The 20,639-nt window shown below is 48.8% G+C and overlaps 1 protein-coding gene across 1 annotated transcript in view; it reads left to right on the top strand.

Annotated features, from left to right (window-relative positions):
- The window catches only part of PCSK2 (proprotein convertase subtilisin/kexin type 2), a 317,851-nt gene that overhangs the window by 259,348 nt on the left and 37,864 nt on the right, over positions 1–20,639 (top strand). Inside the window, exon 8 of the mRNA XM_006143648.3 lies at positions 11,885–12,060. Within this exon, the coding sequence (XP_006143710.1) occupies positions 11,885–12,060 (176 nt within the window). The remainder of the gene's footprint in view (positions 1–11,884; positions 12,061–20,639) is intronic.

Genomic DNA, 20,639 nt, shown 5'->3' with positions numbered 1-20,639 from the left:
ACAAAAAAAAAGAAAAGAGAAACAGAAAGACAGAAACAGATTTATAAACTTTCAACAAGAAACCTGAGAATGGGGTTGGCTCCACGCTTAGTCCAAGCTGTTCATCAAATTAATTCTTAATTTATACAGGCTGAGTCACCCAACCTTGTTTTTCTTTTTCTTGTTTTTTGTTTTTTGGTGTTTTTTTTTAACAACAACCGTCTTGATATTTTTCCCCCCTTGCAATTTAATGGAACCATAAACCTATTTTGTGCTGATATTTGCATTTCCAGGGACCTAAATAAAACAAAAGCAGCCTACACAAACCCACCATTAACCTCTCTGGCACTGTTTGCTGAGAAGCTCAGGGAGCTGGGTGCTGAATTTCACAAAAGACCACATCTGGAGGTTTGAAATGTAAATAGAGGCAGCTTTGCCCCTGGGTTTCAGCTCTCTCTACTTCCGTGTGCTTCCAAAATGCAGGCATTCAAATGTCAGGAGCCATTCGGAGCTCAGGGGAGACACTCTCACTCTGTTAATATTTTATAAGCCTGGCTCATACTTGGGTTGCATGGGAGGCAAGGCAACTAAAAAATTCCAACCTGAATCTCTTTCACAGTTGTCCTCAAAATAGTTTTGACAGCTCTGCACGCCCAAGGTGACTGGATTTTGAGCCAAGGGATTTGTAGAATGACTGCTTGCAAAATTAAGAGTCAGGGGCAGCTCTTAGCTGGGGGTTGTGGGCTCCCTTTCCCGTCTGCTTCCTCTTCTCTCTTACAATTTGCATGCTGAAAACATCAGAGCTGCTCATCAACTGTAGGTAATCCTCCTGCCCTCTTAGTTTGGACTCTGTAAAAGCAACACCTCAAGACAAAAATTTGGGTGCAAGCAGTTTATTTGAAAAGTGGTCCCAGGAAGCCAGAGTGAGGGCGTGGGGAAGGAAGAGAGCAGGGTGTGTTTTTGAACAGACTACCCTCAGGGACGACAGGGGTTCCATCCTGCAGGTGACCCTCTCAGGGACTGTGAGAACACCCTGAAACTCACCCTCCCAAAGGCAAGCAGCTGGAGAGTTAATCCACCCACTTCCATCATTTATTGGTTGAGAGAAGCTTCTAGGCCAGAGACATCCTCATTTTACCAGCCTGCCCAGCCCTCCTGAGCTGAGCAGAGAACACCCCCAGCAAAGAGATACCACTGGCCGAAGGATGGGCGAGGCGCAAGACTCTCGTCTCACCTGCTGAGGTAACCCAGTATCTCAGACCCATCTACACCTTTCTGAAAACCCCAGGATAGCTCAAGCCTACAACAATGCTGTGAGGTCCCAGAAACAGAACAGAGCCTAGGGAAGGCGTGCACAGCCACACGAAGGTGTGAAGAAGGCAGCCACTTTTCCCCCTCTGCATTTCCTTCACTCCGTGACCAGGCCATTGCAGCTGCCCATAAACCATGGAAGCTCTAAATCCCTTTCTGAACCCTTTAAGGCTTCCAGTGTCCTATGGGCTCTTTCAGAAGAAATTCTTCTTGAGGAAGAATTACTAGAGAAATACTCAAGAATTGCAAACGAAAGCAGAGCTTTAGGCTCCTGGACCTTACAGACATAAGGAGAATATTTTACTCATTCTGGCTGGCAGTTCCAAAAGTTGGCTGGTTGTTAATTATTCACTAACACTGAGCCTAACCGTCCAGAAAATCTTCTTTCAGGAGAGTTCTAAGCTAGGGAGGGCTAAGGCGCCACCTGGTGGCCAACTCAGATTACTGCTAGTCTCTGGAAGTTGCCAGGCGTTGCGGGCGGCAATATCCCAAGTCCTCCCCAAGTCTCTTCACCCTATCTTAAAAAAAAAAAAAAAACTCTAAAGTTACAGTACTATTGAGTTTTAATCCAGAAACACAGAGAAGAGGGAATAGAAGATTATAAAGTGAGTCATCTGAAGGAGAAAAGAAAAACAAGCACCAAGCTTGTGTGTTTGTGGCCTGTTGAGCTCTTCTGTTTATAAACTGCTAATTTTCCCATCAGTTTCCTCTCTTCTCCTCATCCACGTGTCAGCATTCTTGGAATGCCCTAGAAAGTGGACCCTGGTCTGTTTTAGTCCATGCAAACGTTTCCTCCCAAACTGTTGCATACGGTCCTTAGTTCATCTAATTTCGGGACCAGCAGTTAGTGTAATGGCTATGTTGCTGGACTCCCATGTAGTCGACTGCAGTTTACGTTCTGGACCCAGTGGCTTCAACTCACTCTGGGCACGAGTGTGTGTGCGCCCAAGATCCCGAGAGGAGAATGGAGGAGAAGGGATTGCAGCATGGCCATCCCCCCTGGGGGGTGATTCTCGCTTTCTGTCTCTCTGTATTTCTGGCGAGCACACGTGCCCTATAGTAAAAACATCTCCAAAAAAATAAAAATAAAACGTACTTCATCTAATTTCCACCTTTGTAGGCAGAACTGAAGATGCAGTTTTAGTTTCCTCCAAAGAGTGGACCAATAATCCCCATAGCAGGTTTAGTAACCCACCCCATCCCTGTGACGTGTGGTAGCGTGTTCATTGAACAAGAGCACAAAAAGTGCGTAAAAAAGTATATTAAAAAAAAAGCTATGCATGGATTTCAAATTTTTGACCAAAATAAACTCACATTCCAATTCCATTTTTCCATGAACTTTTTGAAGTCCCCTCAGATCGTAAGTTCCCGTATGTGCAGGGTCAGTCAGGCCCTGGGTAAATACAATTTGGGTAAAACCTGCTAGCAAGTATAAATTAGAGCGCAGCCACACTCTGCCTGCTGGATCTCTGCATATGCTCTCTTTCTCTGCCCGGAATACCTTCCTTTGTGCTGGCTGGCCACCTCCTCCTCACCCTCACATCTCAGGTCCCCATTGCACCCTCCGGCATCCTTCCCTGATCAGCTTCCTCATCTACACTTGGTAAAAATGCTCCGAATGTTCCCTGCCGGCACTCACTCTGCTGCCTGGCACGTTCTGGTTCGTGGTTATTTACTCTCCCTGTCCCCCAGACAGGTCTCCACGCAGGCAGGTCTGTTTGCTCCCACTTCGGCACTGGAGCAGGGTCTGGCACACAGTGGGGCTCAAGCTCTATTTACTGGGTGACAGAAAGCAAGGAAGGAAGGCAGAGAAGAAAGGGTCAATCAATAAGCCCATTAAGAAACAGCAGAGATGGGGGCCAGCAGGTGGCATGGTGGTTGAGGTGCTGGACTCCCACATGATTGGGCCGCAGTTTGAGTCCCAGACCTGGAGGCTTGCTTTCTCACTTTTCAGATCTCTTTCTCTCTCTCTCTCTCTCTCTCTCATGAGTGCCCTATAGCAAATTTTAAAATAAAAGTATTAAATTAATAATTCTTTTTTTTAAAAAAAAAAAGCAGCAGAGATTAATAATTACATGAATAAGGGGTATATGAATAGGGTTGAGAGTTTAGAGCATAAGGATCTAGAGACCCAAAGCCAATGGGATTTCTGCCCCAGAGGCAAAGCATCCCTTCTTCTACCTGCACCACCTCACATGTCTAATCTGTTCCAAAGAGACCAGACTATCTCTCCTCCCCTCTTCCTCTCAAGTGCACCATGGGAATGGCCCAAGGGCCAGCCCCACCAACCATGTCCAGAGGAGCTCCCCAGGGCTCAGCAGTGAAGGCAGGTTGGGGACTCCTTTGCCAATGTCCCAGGGTATGATGAGTGAGATAACAGCAGGGCATCTGTGGTGTGAACAAAACGGAGCAAGACGGCAGAGAACAGCCCAGGGGGAGGCCACAGAGACCTGAAGACAGGGCTCTGCAGTCTGTTCCACACTGCCCTGAGTTTCTGCAGAGCCCCCCGACCAGGGCAACCCCAGGTTGACTAGGCCCAGGGCGGGGATGGAGGGGGTTGGCTTTACCTGCCTCCTTTTCTTTTATTTTGTAAGTGTATATACTTATTTATTCTATGAGAAAGAGGAAGAAAGGGGTACCCTAACAGGGCCTTCCCACCAGGACAGCCCCCAGTCTCAGCCAGCTGGATCCTGGGCACGAGCTCACACGCCCAGTGTGCTCAGCGAGATTGTGTGACGTGAACCCAGCATCATCCCCATGTGGGTTCAGGTGCAATACGGCTGTCCCCCAACCTGGCCCTGCCTTCATTTTTAAGCCAGGACATTTGCATGCATACATTGAACTTCGAGATAAGATCGTCCTGGAGCAGAGTTTTCAAAAAGAGTTTGAAAACCACATTGTTGACCACTGTCAATATACCCTGAGATTTCTCTCCCAGCAATGAATCACTTTCATTGGTCAAATTTATTTGGCCAATAAATTTTATAACATTGCACTGATATACACATATTTTGTCTGAGTTTTTAAAATAAATCAGTAAAAGTCACCACAAGCACAGTAATTAACAAAAATTTCCGGATCCTTGGGACCAGCAGTTGGTGCAATAGCTATGTTGTTGGGCTCCCATGCAGACGACCGCGGTTCAACTCCTGAACCCGGTGGTTTAAACTCACGCAGGGCATGTATGTGTGCTCCCCGAGGAGAATGGCGGAAGAGGGATTGCAGCATGGCCATTCCCCCTGGGGGGGTGATTTCTCACTTTCTGTCTCTCTGTCTCTCTCTGTCCTTCTGGCGAGCGCACACGCCCTATAGCAAAAACCTCTCAAACAAAAACAAAAAAAAAGAACTTCCAGATCCTAAAACCTGGGAAGCATGTGGAATCGCTCCTTGGCCTCCAGGACTGCCAGTCATGAGCATGAACGTGGTGACCAAGGACTCCGAGGTCTGTGGGCAGACATGGCGTCCATTACTGTCGCATACAAGCCCACCTTTGTACCAGGAGCAGAGGCAGGAAAGAAAGGACTGAGCCCAGAGGCGCCATGCCACGCAGCCTGGCACAGACTGCATAGTGGGTGGGCGGGGCCTCTAAGGGGGTAGGGGAAGGATGTACAGAGCGCCCCCTGCTGGGTAATACCTGCCGCGGGGGGTGGGGGGGTGTACATAGAAATGGCCTGACCTGCATATTGCATCTCCCAGGGGAGCATTTTACAGACGTGAACACGTGACTCTTAGCTCCTTTGACTTCTCTCTCTCTCTCTACCTCCTTTCTCTGTCTCTCTGGCTCCCTCTCCATCTCCCTGTAGCCCCAAGGCCATTCAGGGGCAGAGGAGAAGTCCTCCCTACCAATCTCCAGGTCACCCTGAGCCTCTGTCTTGGCAGCTAATGATGCACTCGCCTGCAAAATTAATAGTGTATCTACTCGATTTATGCATGCCTCTTCCCTCCTGAGTTTAACACGATTAAAAGAACGTCGGGCGCCCGACTCCTGAATATGGATGAGCGCCTGTTCCCTGCCTGGGCCGCCCCTGCTTCCCTTAATGCTGAACAGTGGGGAGATCGATACATGCCGGCTCAGATGTTCTTGTGCAGCACCAAGAGAACCCATCAAGGATACCAAGGGGGGAAGAGAAAGAAGGAAGGAGCTGGAAAGTGGTGCAAGGGTACCAGGCACAGCTGGGCCCTCCCTGCTCAGGCTCTGACCAGATCTAGGGCTGCCATCAGTTGGCTTCTGGGAAAATGGAGGCCAAGCTTGGCCAGGGTGGAACTTCCCACACCTGCACATTCAGGTTGGCAGCTGGGCTTTCAGTCCTGGTCACCTGGGCAACCAGACAAGCTCGAAAGCATCTGGGCTGTCTCCTGGCTGGGAGTGGGTGCCGGTCTCTCTGTGTCCTCCCCACGCACAGAGTGGCCATGATGTTCACACTGCTCCATTCGTTCCATGACCCTCTGGCCACCGTGGCTGAGTATTTTTCAAAAATATAAACTATAGGAAGACCAAAAGTTTTACTGTTGATAACTTATATGTTTACATTTCTTAGCTCTTTATCAAATGAACCAAAAAATTAGCTTCTGGAAAGTTCAAACCAAAAACCAGGCTTTTTTCTGAATAAGCTTCCTCCAGGAGAAAAGACGTTGACCAGTAATTGGATATCTATTGGCAAAAAGGATGACCGGACTTAAGGGTCAATGGTAGAGGAGGAGTGACCTGGACCTGTTATTAATTTTCTAAACTTTCTTCCTTCCTTTCTCCCTCTCTCTTTTTTTTTATCATTATTATTTTTTAATTCACCAGTGAGAGACAGAAAGAAAGACAGAGAGGGAAGTGAGAAAGCAAGTTGCCAGGGCTGGGACTCAAACTGTGATCGGCCATGGAGGAGTCTGTCACCTCAACCACCACACCACCTGCTGGCCCCTCTCTCTCTCTTTCTTTCCTGAGAGATCAAGAGCCCTGGCAGAGTCTTGCCACAGTGTAATCATCCCCCAGCCTTCTAGGCAGCCAGGATCCAGCATGATTCTGGGCATACCTGGCCTATTCAAGTCAACCCAGATCCAAACCTGAGACCTGCCCACATGGCTTCCATATCCCGCAGTAGAGCCTACCAATGGAGCCGTGCAGCTGGGCCTGGGTGTGTTATCACGTGCTCTTCTGGACCTGTTATTCCTATTGGGTGGAAAAATCAGCTATGTAAAATGATAACACCAGACATTGATTCACCAAACATTCATTAAGCTTTAGATAAATACCAAGCACCACGCTGATCCCCAGGGCTGCAGAAGTAAACGAAATAGACACATCCCCTATACTCCAGGACCTCCTCCACCATCTGTCTGGTGGAGCCTGAAATACTCCAATAAGCAATTGTGATAGAAAGTTACTGGACATTGGGAGAAATTGCAACCCAAGCAAACCCCATTGCACCCTCCGGCATCCTTCCCTGATCAGCTTCCTCATCTACACTTGGTAAAAATGCTCCGAATGTTCCCTGCCGGCACTCACTCTGCTGCCTGGCACGTTCTGGTTCGTGGTTATTTACTCTCCCTGTCCCCCAGACAGGTCTCCACGCAGGCAGGTCTGTTTGCTCCCACTTCGGCACTGGAGCAGGGTCTGGCACACAGTGGGGCTCAAGCTCTATTTACTGGGTGACAGAAAGCAAGGAAGGAAGGCAGAGAAGAAAGGGTCAATCAATAAGCCCATTAAGAAACAGCAGAGATGGGGGCCAGCAGGTGGCATGGTGGTTGAGGTGCTGGACTCCCACATGATTGGGCCGCAGTTTGAGTCCCAGACCTGGAGGCTTGCTTTCTCACTTTTCAGATCTCTTTCTCTCTCTCTCTCTCTCTCTCTCATGAGTGCCCTATAGCAAATTTTAAAATAAAAGTATTAAATTAATAATTCTTTTTTTTTAAAAAAAAAAGCAGCAGAGATTAATAATTACATGAATAAGGGGTATATGAATAGGGTTGAGAGTTTAGAGCATAAGGATCTAGAGACCCAAAGCCAATGGGATTTCTGCCCCAGAGGCAAAGCATCCCTTCTTCTACCTGCACCACCTCACATGTCTAATCTGTTCCAAAGAGACCAGACTATCTCTCCTCCCCTCTTCCTCTCAAGTGCACCATGGGAATGTCCCAAGGGCCAGCCCCACCAACCATGTCCAGAGGAGCTCCCCAGGGCTCAGCAGTGAAGGCAGGTTGGGGACTCCTTTGCCAATGTCCCAGGGTATGATGAGTGAGATAACAGCAGGGCATCTGTGGTGTGAACAAAACGGAGCAAGACGGCAGAGAACAGCCCAGGGGGAGGCCACAGAGACCTGAAGACAGGGCTCTGCAGTCTGTTCCACACTGCCCTGAGTTTCTGCAGAGCCCCCCGACCAGGGCAACCCCAGGTTGACTAGGCCCAGGGCGGGGATGGAGGGGGTTGGCTTTACCTGCCTCCTTTTCTTTTATTTTGTAAGTGTATATACTTATTTATTCTATGAGAAAGAGGAAGAAAGGGGTACCCTAACAGGGCCTTCCCACCAGGACAGCCCCCAGTCTCAGCCAGCTGGATCCTGGGCACGAGCTCACACGCCCAGTGTGCTCAGCGAGATTGTGTGACGTGAACCCAGCATCATCCCCATGTGGGTTCAGGTGCAATACGGCTGTCCCCCAACCTGGCCCTGCCTTCATTTTTAAGCCAGGACATTTGCATGCATACATTGAACTTCGAGATAAGATCGTCCTGGAGCAGAGTTTTCAAAAAGAGTTTGAAAACCACATTGTTGACCACTGTCAATATACCCTGAGATTTCTCTCCCAGCAATGAATCACTTTCATTGGTCAAATTTATTTGGCCAATAAATTTTATAACATTGCACTGATATACACATATTTTGTCTGAGTTTTTAAAATAAATCAGTAAAAGTCACCACAAGCACAGTAATTAACAAAAATTTCCGGATCCTTGGGACCAGCAGTTGGTGCAATAGCTATGTTGCTGGGCTCCCATGCAGACGACCGCGGTTCAACTCCTGAACCCGGTGGTTTAAACTCACGCAGGGCATGTATGTGTGCTCCCCGAGGAGAATGGCGGAAGAGGGATTGCAGCATGGCCATTCCCCCTGGGGGGGTGATTTCTCACTTTCTGTCTCTCTGTCTCTCTCTGTCCTTCTGGCGAGCGCACACGCCCTATAGCAAAAACCTCTCAAACAAAAACAAAAAAAAAGAACTTCCAGATCCTAAAACCTGGGAAGCATGTGGAATCGCTCCTTGGCCTCCAGGACTGCCAGTCATGAGCATGAACGTGGTGACCAAGGACTCCGAGGTCTGTGGGCAGACATGGCGTCCATTACTGTCGCATACAAGCCCACCTTTGTACCAGGAGCAGAGGCAGGAAAGAAAGGACTGAGCCCAGAGGCGCCATGCCACGCAGCCTGGCACAGACTGCATAGTGGGTGGGCGGGGCCTCTAAGGGGGTAGGGGAAGGATGTACAGAGCGCCCCCTGCTGGGTAATACCTGCCGCGGGGGGTGGGGGGGTGTACATAGAAATGGCCTGACCTGCATATTGCATCTCCCAGGGGAGCATTTTACAGACGTGAACACGTGACTCTTAGCTCCTTTGACTTCTCTCTCTCTCTCTACCTCCTTTCTCTGTCTCTCTGGCTCCCTCTCCATCTCCCTGTAGCCCCAAGGCCATTCAGGGGCAGAGGAGAAGTCCTCCCTACCAATCTCCAGGTCACCCTGAGCCTCTGTCTTGGCAGCTAATGATGCACTCGCCTGCAAAATTAATAGTGTATCTACTCGATTTATGCATGCCTCTTCCCTCCTGAGTTTAACACGATTAAAAGAACGTCGGGCGCCCGACTCCTGAATATGGATGAGCGCCTGTTCCCTGCCTGGGCCGCCCCTGCTTCCCTTAATGCTGAACAGTGGGGAGATCGATACATGCCGGCTCAGATGTTCTTGTGCAGCACCAAGAGAACCCATCAAGGATACCAAGGGGGGAAGAGAAAGAAGGAAGGAGCTGGAAAGTGGTGCAAGGGTACCAGGCACAGCTGGGCCCTCCCTGCTCAGGCTCTGACCAGATCTAGGGCTGCCATCAGTTGGCTTCTGGGAAAATGGAGGCCAAGCTTGGCCAGGGTGGAACTTCCCACACCTGCACATTCAGGTTGGCAGCTGGGCTTTCAGTCCTGGTCACCTGGGCAACCAGACAAGCTCGAAAGCATCTGGGCTGTCTCCTGGCTGGGAGTGGGTGCCGGTCTCTCTGTGTCCTCCCCACGCACAGAGTGGCCATGATGTTCACACTGCTCCATTCGTTCCATGACCCTCTGGCCACCGTGGCTGAGTATTTTTCAAAAATATAAACTATAGGAAGACCAAAAGTTTTACTGTTGATAACTTATATGTTTACATTTCTTAGCTCTTTATCAAATGAACCAAAAAATTAGCTTCTGGAAAGTTCAAACCAAAAACCAGGCTTTTTTCTGAATAAGCTTCCTCCAGGAGAAAAGACGTTGACCAGTAATTGGATATCTATTGGCAAAAAGGATGACCGGACTTAAGGGTCAATGGTAGAGGAGGAGTGACCTGGACCTGTTATTAATTTTCTAAACTTTCTTCCTTCCTTTCTCCCTCTCTCTTTTTTTTTATCATTATTATTTTTTAATTCACCAGTGAGAGACAGAAAGAAAGACAGAGAGGGAAGTGAGAAAGCAAGTTGCCAGGGCTGGGACTCAAACTGTGATCGGCCATGGAGGAGTCTGTCACCTCAACCACCACACCACCTGCTGGCCCCTCTCTCTCTCTTTCTTTCCTGAGAGATCAAGAGCCCTGGCAGAGTCTTGCCACAGTGTAATCATCCCCCAGCCTTCTAGGCAGCCAGGATCCAGCATGATTCTGGGCATACCTGGCCTATTCAAGTCAACCCAGATCCAAACCTGAGACCTGCCCACATGGCTTCCATATCCCGCAGTAGAGCCTACCAATGGAGCCGTGCAGCTGGGCCTGGGTGTGTTATCACGTGCTCTTCTGGACCTGTTATTCCTATTGGGTGGAAAAATCAGCTATGTAAAATGATAACACCAGACATTGATTCACCAAACATTCATTAAGCTTTAGATAAATACCAAGCACCACGCTGATCCCCAGGGCTGCAGAAGTAAACGAAATAGACACATCCCCTATACTCCAGGACCTCCTCCACCATCTGTCTGGTGGAGCCTGAAATACTCCAATAAGCAATTGTGATAGAAAGTTACTGGACATTGGGAGAAATTGCAACCCAAGCAAAAAGGGTGGTCTGCGAGTCATTGATGCCAGAGAGACTCTGCAGTCTCCCAAGGTATGAACATAGTAGACATTTAAGAAAGAGCCATTTTGTGTCAATTTTGCATGCCCTGCAAGAACCCAAGTGTCCCTCATTTAAATTAATTTGCATATTGTGTTAGAGAATGATGCCTATCTTATGAATAATGTCCTTGAGCACCGGGGGACAGAAAAGAGCCCAGCTCCTTTATCACATAACCCTGATGGATAGAGACACTGAGGTCAGCCCTGCTAATACTCTGGGCCCCTTTCGCGGAATCATTTATCAACTGACTTGTCCCAGATGACAAAGCCCTGTAAAGGGCACTATGTCCTCCCCTGGCTCTCAGACGGTAGTAATGCGGGACAGAACGCACATTTCATTGGCTGCTGGTGAGTTCATCCTGGGCAGGCCAGAGGGGGATATGAGCCCTGAGACCCCTTGGGTGATATAATCCCAGGGGTGTCCAGAGGCCACCCAGGCACCCCTTTTCCATGTCCCTGTGTACAGCTCACGCGTGTCCCACACTGCAAGACTCTGCTCCCTTCCAGCTTCCCAAGAAGAGGTCACTCCTAGGAGGATCAGAGAGTAGCACGAACTTGCCAGCGATGGCCCTGGGAGGAAGGGGGGCTGATGTCGTTTAGAGTGATGCACCAGCATCCTGTCCTCCCCAGAGTCCCTTCTCAGGACTCTGTGTGACTCTTGCCTGCCCTCACCCCACCTCTGCCCTGGCCATGCCCCTCCATTGCCCTGTGCCCTCTAGAATTTCTCCTTAAATGACAAATGTCACTTGCCTCCCCCACCTGTCATGGACAGTCGTTTTATTTTGCTACCGAAGCTTGGGCCCAGCCAGCACCCAGACCCCTGAGGCTGAGCATTTCCGTACAAATGCTGATGTGCTTGACTGAGCCAAGATACAGTGTATTCTGGATGGAAAGTCTCATTTTGTATGCTATAATGATGTATAGTAAGTGAATGTAAATAAATACATTTAAATTTAAAAAAGAATAGGCTTACCAAGAAGCTTCCTCACACAGGAGCTCCCCCCCCCACCCCCGTTAGGAGTTCCAGTGACGTTCGCTCAGGGAATCAAATTGTCTTCGACAGTTGCATAAGCACAGGTGTGGAGGGTGGGGTGCGACTAGGAGCAAGCGAGACAGTCTGTGCCTCCTCCTTGATCCTCGGACCTCGCAGAGTCCCAGGGCACCCAGCATCACCAACCCTCCCACACACACCCAGGACGGCCCCGCCTCTGCCCCTACCTCCTAGAACTGGGGACAGACTCCGTGTCCTCTGCCCATCCACGTCCACAGGCATCCGGATGCTGGACCAGCCATTCATGACAGACATCATCGAGGCCTCATCCATCAGCCACATGCCGCAGCTCATCGACATCTACAGCGCCAGCTGGGGCCCCACAGACAACGGGAAGACGGTGGACGGGCCCAGAGAGCTCACGCTGCAGGCAATGGCTGACGGTGTGAACAAGGTAAAGACAGACACTCCAAGGCGGGCCCAGTTGGGGGAGCAGTGATGACAGTACAGTGGACGAGGGGCAGGGCAGGTGCACAGGTGGGGCTGGTACCCTGTACGCTAGGTCAGGTCCTGAGAAACGGTCCCCTGCATGCAAGGGACATCTGTGAAGGACAAAGGGGGGGATGGGGAGCCTCATGCTGTGGTCAGGACTAGCTTCTGGGGAAGGGAGCAGGAAAGAGAGTTGGAGAGAGGCTCTCTGACCGTGGTCCCCCTCTGAGGAGTTTTTGCTGGACCTATCCCACCAAAGTCGCCCACCACAGCAGGAGTGGGCCAACACCTACACCCCACCAACTCACCCATTGGTTCAGAGCAGCTGAAGGAAGTGCAGTCTCAGCACAAACGAAGTGGTGGATCTTGGGGCAGCAGCTGGGACTGCAGCTCCCCAGTATTCCTGGGGAGGAGATCTCAGTGGTGCATTTTCATGATGGCAGCCCCCTGAATTCAGCCCCAAATTGAACAGAGCCAAGGAGAAGGACCGAGGCAGCCAGGAGACATAGGCCAGCAGCCACCTAGTGAGGGGAAGGAGGCGCTTCTCTGAGCTCTCACAGCAGAGGCCACCCCAGACACAACACGAGCCCAGGCTCAGGGAACAGAGCATCCCTGGGTTCAAGTCCCACTCCACCACTCAGTGTGCCAACTCTACCAACAAGTGACTAACCTCCCCCAGTCTGCCTTCTGGCGTGTAAAATGGTGATAGCATGAAACCCCTTCAGGGTCCTTGTGTGGCGTGAGTGAGATGCAGATGCTGGTACTCAGCAGTGGGTCCGTGTTTGTCCCAGTCCCTGCTGAGCATCACCAGCTGCCCCAGACCTTCATCACGTAAAACACGGCCACTTCACTAGGCCAAGGGTGCTGGCGGTCCAGAACCCAGACAGGGTCTGGGATGACTTGTCTCTGCCCCACGATTCCCAGGGCCTCAGATGGAAGATGCATGACTTGAGTATCACCAAACTCTTGCGTCTCTATATGCTATTTGTTTTGTTATTGTTCAGGAAAAAAAAATATTTAAAGGTTGATTTCAGGACCAGCACTTGGCATAATGGCTATGTCGCTGGACTCCCATGTAGGCAACCACAGTTCGAATCCCAGACCCAGTGGCGTAAACTCACACCGGGTGCATGTGCGTGTGTGCCCAAGATCCTGAGAGGAGAATGGAAGAGAAGGGATTGTGGCGTGGCCATCCCCTCTAGGGGGGTGATTTCTCTCTTTCTGTCTCTCTCTGTCTTCCTGGTGAACGTACACGCCCTATAGCAAAAACCTCTCCAAAAAAAAAAGAAAGAATTCTCTCATGAGAGAGAGCAGACAAAATAGAAAGAAACAGCCACCCTTGGCAGAGTGACACCATGCACAACCCTTCTCCCAGCACCGCAGACAGCCAGGGTCACTGGACGCCATCTGCACGCTCAGGTCAACCTGGAATCCAGACCCGGGCCTCCATGTGTCTTCAGCATCACGTGGCATCGTCCTCCTCCTGTGCCACAGCCACGGGACCTTGATGTGCAGTTCGGATGACGCGCAGCGCTGTTAGGCGCCTGTAGTCACTCTGCCTTCATCCTCTCAGAGCTGTACTCGCCGCAGGCTGGTGGTGGTGCCCTCCCTGAGCTGTCAGTTTACTCTCTCAAATCAGCCACAGACGTGGGATTCGCACCGCGAAGTTACAACAGTGTGTAGGGTAACGGTAAACAGGTCCGAAGTGAGGGAAAGAAGGCATCGGGGGCAGCAGGTGATGTGGAGCTTAAGGGGCTGGACTCCCACATGGTCAACTGTGGTTCGAGTCCCTGACTTCGTGGCTTGAAAATTACATCGAGTACGTGTACATGTGTGCCCAAAATCCCAAGAGGAGAATGGAGGGGACGGGATTGCAGCGTCGTCATCCCCCCACCCCGGGGCATGATTTCTCACGTTCCCTCTCTTTCTGTCTGGCAAGCATATATGCCCTATGGCAAAATCCTTAAGAAAGATGAGAGAATGAGAGAAAGAAAAAGAAAAAAAGAAAAAGAAAGGAACAGAGGAAGGAATGAAGGAAAGAAAAGAAAAAGACATGAGATTCAGTCTAGATTTGGGAAATCCATCTTCAGAGTTCTCTTAAATTTGCTTCTTGGGTTTTGACAAACTTCAAATAGACAAACTGACTATAGCCATCTCTGCTCGAGAGCAGACATTGCCTGCAAGGAGGACTTTTCTATCGCACAGATATTTCCGAGGACTGGAAGGAACAGGAGAGGTCAACTAGAGAGTCAGGGACTCCTCTTCCCCCTTCAGTCCTGTCCTCGTGGGCTGAAGGTCTTCATGGCCAGTCACTTGGTCCCTCCATGTCACACTTTATCCTTCCGCAGTCAGTGGCTCTCAAAGCCGCCCATCTGGGGGTGTGAGAACTGCAGAATCCCAGCTCCTCCCCGAACCTGATGCATCAGACACTGCATTTAACGAGATGCTATTAACGTTTGAGAGGTGTCGCTCTAAACGATCTCAAGGATCCATCTCACGCAGCTCCAGAATGATCAGAAGAGTAAATAGAGTTGATTCGCTTTCTGGAAGTGAAGGCACTGTTTCCCTGTCGGCGAGGGGCAGGATGGATTGTTAGACTGAGCCGCACACTCAGGTAGTCTGTGTGGCAGAAGCAGAGGCCCAGGGAGCTCAGTCAAAGGGCTTTCTTGTGGTACGACAAAGACTGATGAGGACAATGGGATGGATTTGGGGGAGATCTCTGTCGACGGAAAAATATAACCAACTGTAAAATTAATAATTATTAATTAATGAGGTTTATTTCCAAGCCAACTGTGAGTGACCTAGGCCCGGAGAAGAGGCATACATGCCTTTTCTCGGGGTGATCACGTACAGAGGTTCCTTTTATTTGCTTTTGAGATTGACACACAACATTTAATTAAAAGATTCCCCATTGGTCTGTCCCAAAAAGGCGGGACATGTAGAAGCAGGGGGGGGGGGGCTGTGGGGTTACATTTAGAAGCAGGGGGGGGGGCTTGTAGGTTATAGGTGGGTTCCACAAATTCTTAGGTTGGAGATTGGAAGGGAAGATACCTGTCTTAGTTAAAGAAAGGCTTAATCTACATCTCAAGGAAAAGGGAAGTTCTGTGTCTTGGGAAGGGATAAGCAAAAGAATACACTAATCGGTTGAAATATGCATCTCAAAGATACTATGCTAGGGACAGGAGGTAGGAAGAATCCTGTTAATAGAAAGTAAAATGGTCTGTTAATGTTTGTGAGCATGACTTCCCCAGTCCCCTTTTGAAAAGATTTTGGAAAAATAGGAAACGTAGTCAGACTTCTGTCCACATCTCCTACAAGCTGGGCCAGACAGAGATCCCTGGGAACAGGAAATGGAGTCCCCGAAGTGACTCCGGCATCATGGCAGTACTAAAGATCCATGGCTACACTTACACCGGAAATAATAAAGCGACGTGTTTTTGTTTCTAATATGCCAGAGGGCACAGGCACCTGCCAGAGAGAGACAGCGAGACAGAGAGAGGAGGAAGAAAGAAAGAATCCCCCAGTGGGGTGTGGTCACACCGCAATCTCTTTTCCTCCATTTCTCCACCCTGTTGGGGTTTGGAGCACACATGCACACCCAGCCGTTGTGTTCTCCAAGCTGCCAGGTCTAGGACTCAGACTGTGCCACGTCTGCCAGGTACGATCTAGCTAGCTCCCTTCACCACTACGCCACAGGGCTGGCCCGCAAGCACTGCCTTTTTACAAGGTTATGCCAATCTGCTGTTGAAATGCAGCCCATCCCAAACAGCAACAAGCACCCTGATGTGTGGAAGGCAGGATGCGGTTTACAGAGAATGCCTCCCAACAGGCTCGGTGGCAGGAGGTGGTGGCGGTGTGCTGTTTCAATGTGGGGACTTCTGAAGGAATGTTATGATGGAACTTCTGACACACCAACAGCTTTTTCCCTCACCATGTGACTAGAGAGAGGTGCTTGCACATCCAAGACCAAGACCAGGTGACAGCAGGCACCTAGAGGGACACTTGGCAGGTACCCCTTCTCCCTGGGAGATACAGATTTTTTTTTTTTTGAGAGGTTTTTGTTATAGGGCGTGTGGGCTCACCAGAAAGACAGAGAGACAGAAAGTGAGAAATCACCACCTGGGGGGATGGCCACACCGCAATCCTTTTTCCTCCATTCTCCTCTCAGGATCTTGGGACACACGCACACATACCCAGCATGAATTTAAGCTACCGGATCCAGGACTCAAATCTCAGTCAACTACATGGGAGTCTAGCAACATAGCCATTACACCAACTGCTGGTTCCAGATTTTTTACTTAGAGTCTTTTGTTTATTTGTTTTTGACATCCAAGGCCAAAGGAGAACCAGGGAGTCAGTGATGTCTTCCCTCTGTCCAAATTTACAATGCAGATGGTGCTCACGCAGCATCCCCCATGGCCCCTGTCATTTTCTATGGACTTCAGAACTGTCCCACCACATCCATCACAGAGTGGAGTAGTCCTCTCCCCTCCATCTGCAGCCACCCTGGCTGCAACCTAAAAAGACCTTTCAAGTCTACTCTGCAAAGCGCAGTAAGCACACAAAAACTTAAGAGAAAAATTGGTAGGACTTATCATCAGATAATAGTATGTAAATATTTTAGAAAGAGAAGTGAGTATGATTAAAAAAAAAAAAATGCATGATTTCTCCTTGACTTTTCCCAGGCTGTGGGAATGATTCTTTCCTTGTTTCAAGGTTACTTTTTTTTTTTTTTTTTGGACAGTATTTATTACAGAATGGTGTGCATGATGGTGTGTTAGCAAATACTTCCTCCCAGTTGCTTCAGTTGTCTGGTCTATTGTGAAGCTAAGTCCACCTCTGAAAGGTGATCTCCACCTGAACAGGAGTCAGATCATTACCCTGACAGAAAGGCAGTTCTTGTGCTCCTCCTTACATTTTAGCAGCCTGCTTGAATTTTGTTTCATCAACTAGTCATAAGCAAAAGGAAGAAAAAAAAGAAGAGGAGGAAAAGAGATGTTTATCAGGACATGCCCTGCGGCCACAGACCCCACCATTCTCTATTGTCTGATGCCTACTCCACATATAAACACCTCCTAGCTAGCTCCGCAGGCATCTGAGCTTTTCTCTTCTACACTTGCTCAGTGAACACTTAAGGGAGACAGCAAGGAGCAGGAAAGAAGGAAAGGAGAAAATCTTTTTTTGTCTTTCTTATTTCCATCTTTTCCTCTTCAACTCTGTAATCTGTATATCGAGTTTATATGCGGTTTGAGTCCTGGACCCGGCAGTTTGAAATACACTGGGTGCACGTGTATGCATGCCAAAAATCTGTAGAAGAGAACAGAGAAGAAGAGATTGTGGCATGGCCATCCCCACTGGGGAGTGATTTCTCGTTTTCTGTCTTTCTGGCGAGTACACACACCCTATAGCAAAAATCTATTAAAAAAAAAAAAAAAAAAGAAAACGCTATTCTGAGACATACAGTCATCACTCTGGGGAAGGGGACGTTAAGCACCAGCAACGTGTCACTGCTGAGAGAAAAATGTAGCCCTTGCACAGAGACAGATAGAGCAACAAAGACCAGCCACTGCCAGCAACACCCCATAGCAAAAAACTATTTAAAAAAAAAAAAAAAAAAGAAAACGCTATTCTGAGACATACAGTCATCACTCTGGGGAAGGGGACGTTAAGCACCAGCAACGTGTCACTGCTGAGAGAAAAATGTAGCCCTTGCACAGAGACAGATAGAGCAACAAAGACCAGCCACTGCCAGCATGCATCTTATTTCACTCTGGCAACAGGAAGGGCGATTCAGATGATACTAGAGGACCTTGAAGGTGACATTTGATTCAGGAACTTCTTTCCACATCTTGAGGAAATGCAGCCACCCAGCACAACTCTGACCCATCTTTGACCAGCCCTGATGGCTCTACCCCAGTCTCTTATTCATCATGTTCAGGGTTGCTCCTGAAGGAAATAGCTCAGGAGTATTTAAAGACAAGGCTGCGGAAACTCTCCGAGGCACGGAGGAGACAGAACACTGATCATTTACTGCTGGAGGGCTGCAAAGGGCACACACACAGATCCTGGGCCTTCAGGCAGAATGTGCGGAAAGGACCCACCTGCAAGGGAGTGGCTCCAAAGCCTCCATCCAGGAAAGAGAGGGAGGAGGGCACCCTGGAGAGACTGATTAATCAGGCGTTGGCGAAGCAAGGCCGTGTGCCACCTGCTGAAATTCAATCAGAGCCAGGGGTCGCGGACATCGGGGCAGCCAGTCCCAGGGCCTCTGGCAGGCGATGACTGCCTCTGACCAAGGAGCTCTCAGGAACCCTCCCAGGGCCCTGATTTACATCCTATGCCAGAGGAGGTTTCAAAACTGAGAAGGGGCTGCAGCGGCCTGGAATCTGCAACTCAGCCTCTGAAACAGTCCGGCCCTGCAATCCCTCCTGTCATTTCTGGGGTTTGAGAAATGGAAGAAAAGTCTTCAGGTTTCAGATGATCCTTTCCAAGTTCTGGCCACCCTTGTTGGAGTGACCAGTCATCCCAGTTTGCCCAGGATGTTCCTGGTTTTAGCATTGAAAAAACTGCATCTGGAGAAACTCCTCAGACCCAGGCAAAGAGATGGTTGGTCACCACACCCTTGGGCTTTACCAGTGAGGGTGACCGTCACTACTGAACACAGATTTAAATCAGGGGCTAGGGTAGCTGCACCATTCTTCGTTTTTGCTTTTTCCGAGACCCTGACACCCCTTCCTGCTGCACTACTGAGGAAACCACCGAGGCTCTGCCACATCTGGCAGGGCCAGGTGTTTTAGCCTAGCAACGATAAGGAGTGGCAGTCACTCCCACTTACAACTCATTGATTAAAAGGGTTTACGAGGGTACCAGCAGATGGCATATGGTTACGTGTATTCCCACGTGGTTGACCGCAGTTCAAGTCCCAGACCCGACAGCTTAAATCTCATGTTAGGTGCATGCATGTGTGTGCCCAAGATCCCAAGAGGAGAATGGAGGAGAAGGGTTTGCGGCATGGCCATACCCCCAGGGGGTAGTCTCTCACTTTCTATCTCTGTGTCTTTCTCTCTCTCTGGTGAGTGCATATGCCCTATAGCGAAAATCTCTAAAAAATTAAAAAAAAAAAAAAAAAAGCAAAGGCTTACAAGACCCTACCCAACCAAGAGGAGGCCTTATCAGGGGCCCAGACAGTGGCAGCAGCTAGGAATGTTTAGCAGACAGCACCATTATCTACCACGATGAGCCTGGGAAAACTGTTAAGTAACTAAGAGGGTAACCAGTGAGCTAGTGAACAAGCACACAAATATCAAAGATGTTTGAGAATAAGGCCAGCTGGTGGAGCAGCAGCAACACCCACACGAGAAGGTACCAGGTTCATATCCTGCAGCCTCCCTGTGCATGATGGCTCTACATGCCCAGAACCTCGATGATAGTTTGCCGAGTGAAGAGCCTCTTGGGGGTGCTTGTCTCTCTCCCTTTCTCTGCAAGAGTGCAGAAAAGCAGTTTTATAATTGAAACATTGTTTCATACACTATTTAAAATAGGTATTAGCAAAAAATAACAGATTAAAATAATGTAATGGGAAACTTCTGGAAGTCAAAAATGCGTACATAGGAAAGAAAAGGAAAAACTGGGTAAACATAGGCAAAATAGATGATGGAAATCTAGGAGGAACTCTTACAAAACAAACAAACAAAAATACCATGAAAGAAAAAAATAGGCAACGAATATTATCTTTGGGAGTTTGGGACTTTGCTAAACTATTCACAAGCAAGAATACAAATGAGCAGGGAAAAACCTCAACTTTGTGGTGAAAAAACATGTCATTCAAAACCACGAGGGTACCATTTTTGCCCACCAATTTGGCAAAACTGATCTTTAATGGTAATTCTAAATTGTCATTAGTTAAAATTGCTATTGGAGGGGCTGGCAGGTGATGTGGTGGCCCTACCATAGTCCTCATCACGGACCTGGCAGCTTGCTTTCTCACTTTCTCTCACCTGCTCGCTCACTCTGTCCCTCTCTGGTCAAATTAAAATAAATTAAAAGTTCAATAATATTTTTAATTGCTATGGCAATCCATGTGGACTGACTATGGAATTCTTATGCACTGTTGGTAAAATATAAACTGCTAACAAACTCTATTAAGAGCAACGGTATGGCAATATGGATCTAGAAGCTTAAATATGGGCCAGCCAGTAGCATGGTGATTAAGGTGGCTGGATCTCACATGGCCAAATATGTGGTTCAAGTCACAGACCCAGTGACTTAAAAAACATAGCAGGCACATGTGTGTATATATGTGCCCAAAATCCCAAAAGGAGAAGAAGGATGATGGTGTGGTCATCTCCATGGGGGATGCTTTCATGCTTTCTCACTTTCCTTCTCTTTCTGTCTCCAGTGAACACACACGCTCTCTAGCAAAAAAAAAAAAATATATATATATATTAAAAATTTGTTCCTTCTGGAACCAATCGATGGCGTAATGGTTATGTCACTGGACTCTCACATAGTTGACTGCGGTTCAAGTCCTGGACCCAGCAGCTTGAA

The sequence above is a fragment of the Tupaia chinensis genome, unplaced genomic scaffold, assembly GCF_000334495.1.
Source record: "Tupaia chinensis unplaced genomic scaffold, TupChi_1.0 Scaffold000101_1, whole genome shotgun sequence".
NCBI lineage: Eukaryota > Metazoa > Chordata > Mammalia > Scandentia > Tupaiidae > Tupaia > Tupaia belangeri.
The sequence above is the reverse complement of the archived record's forward strand: the minus strand, read 5'-3'. Positions and strand labels throughout refer to the sequence as shown.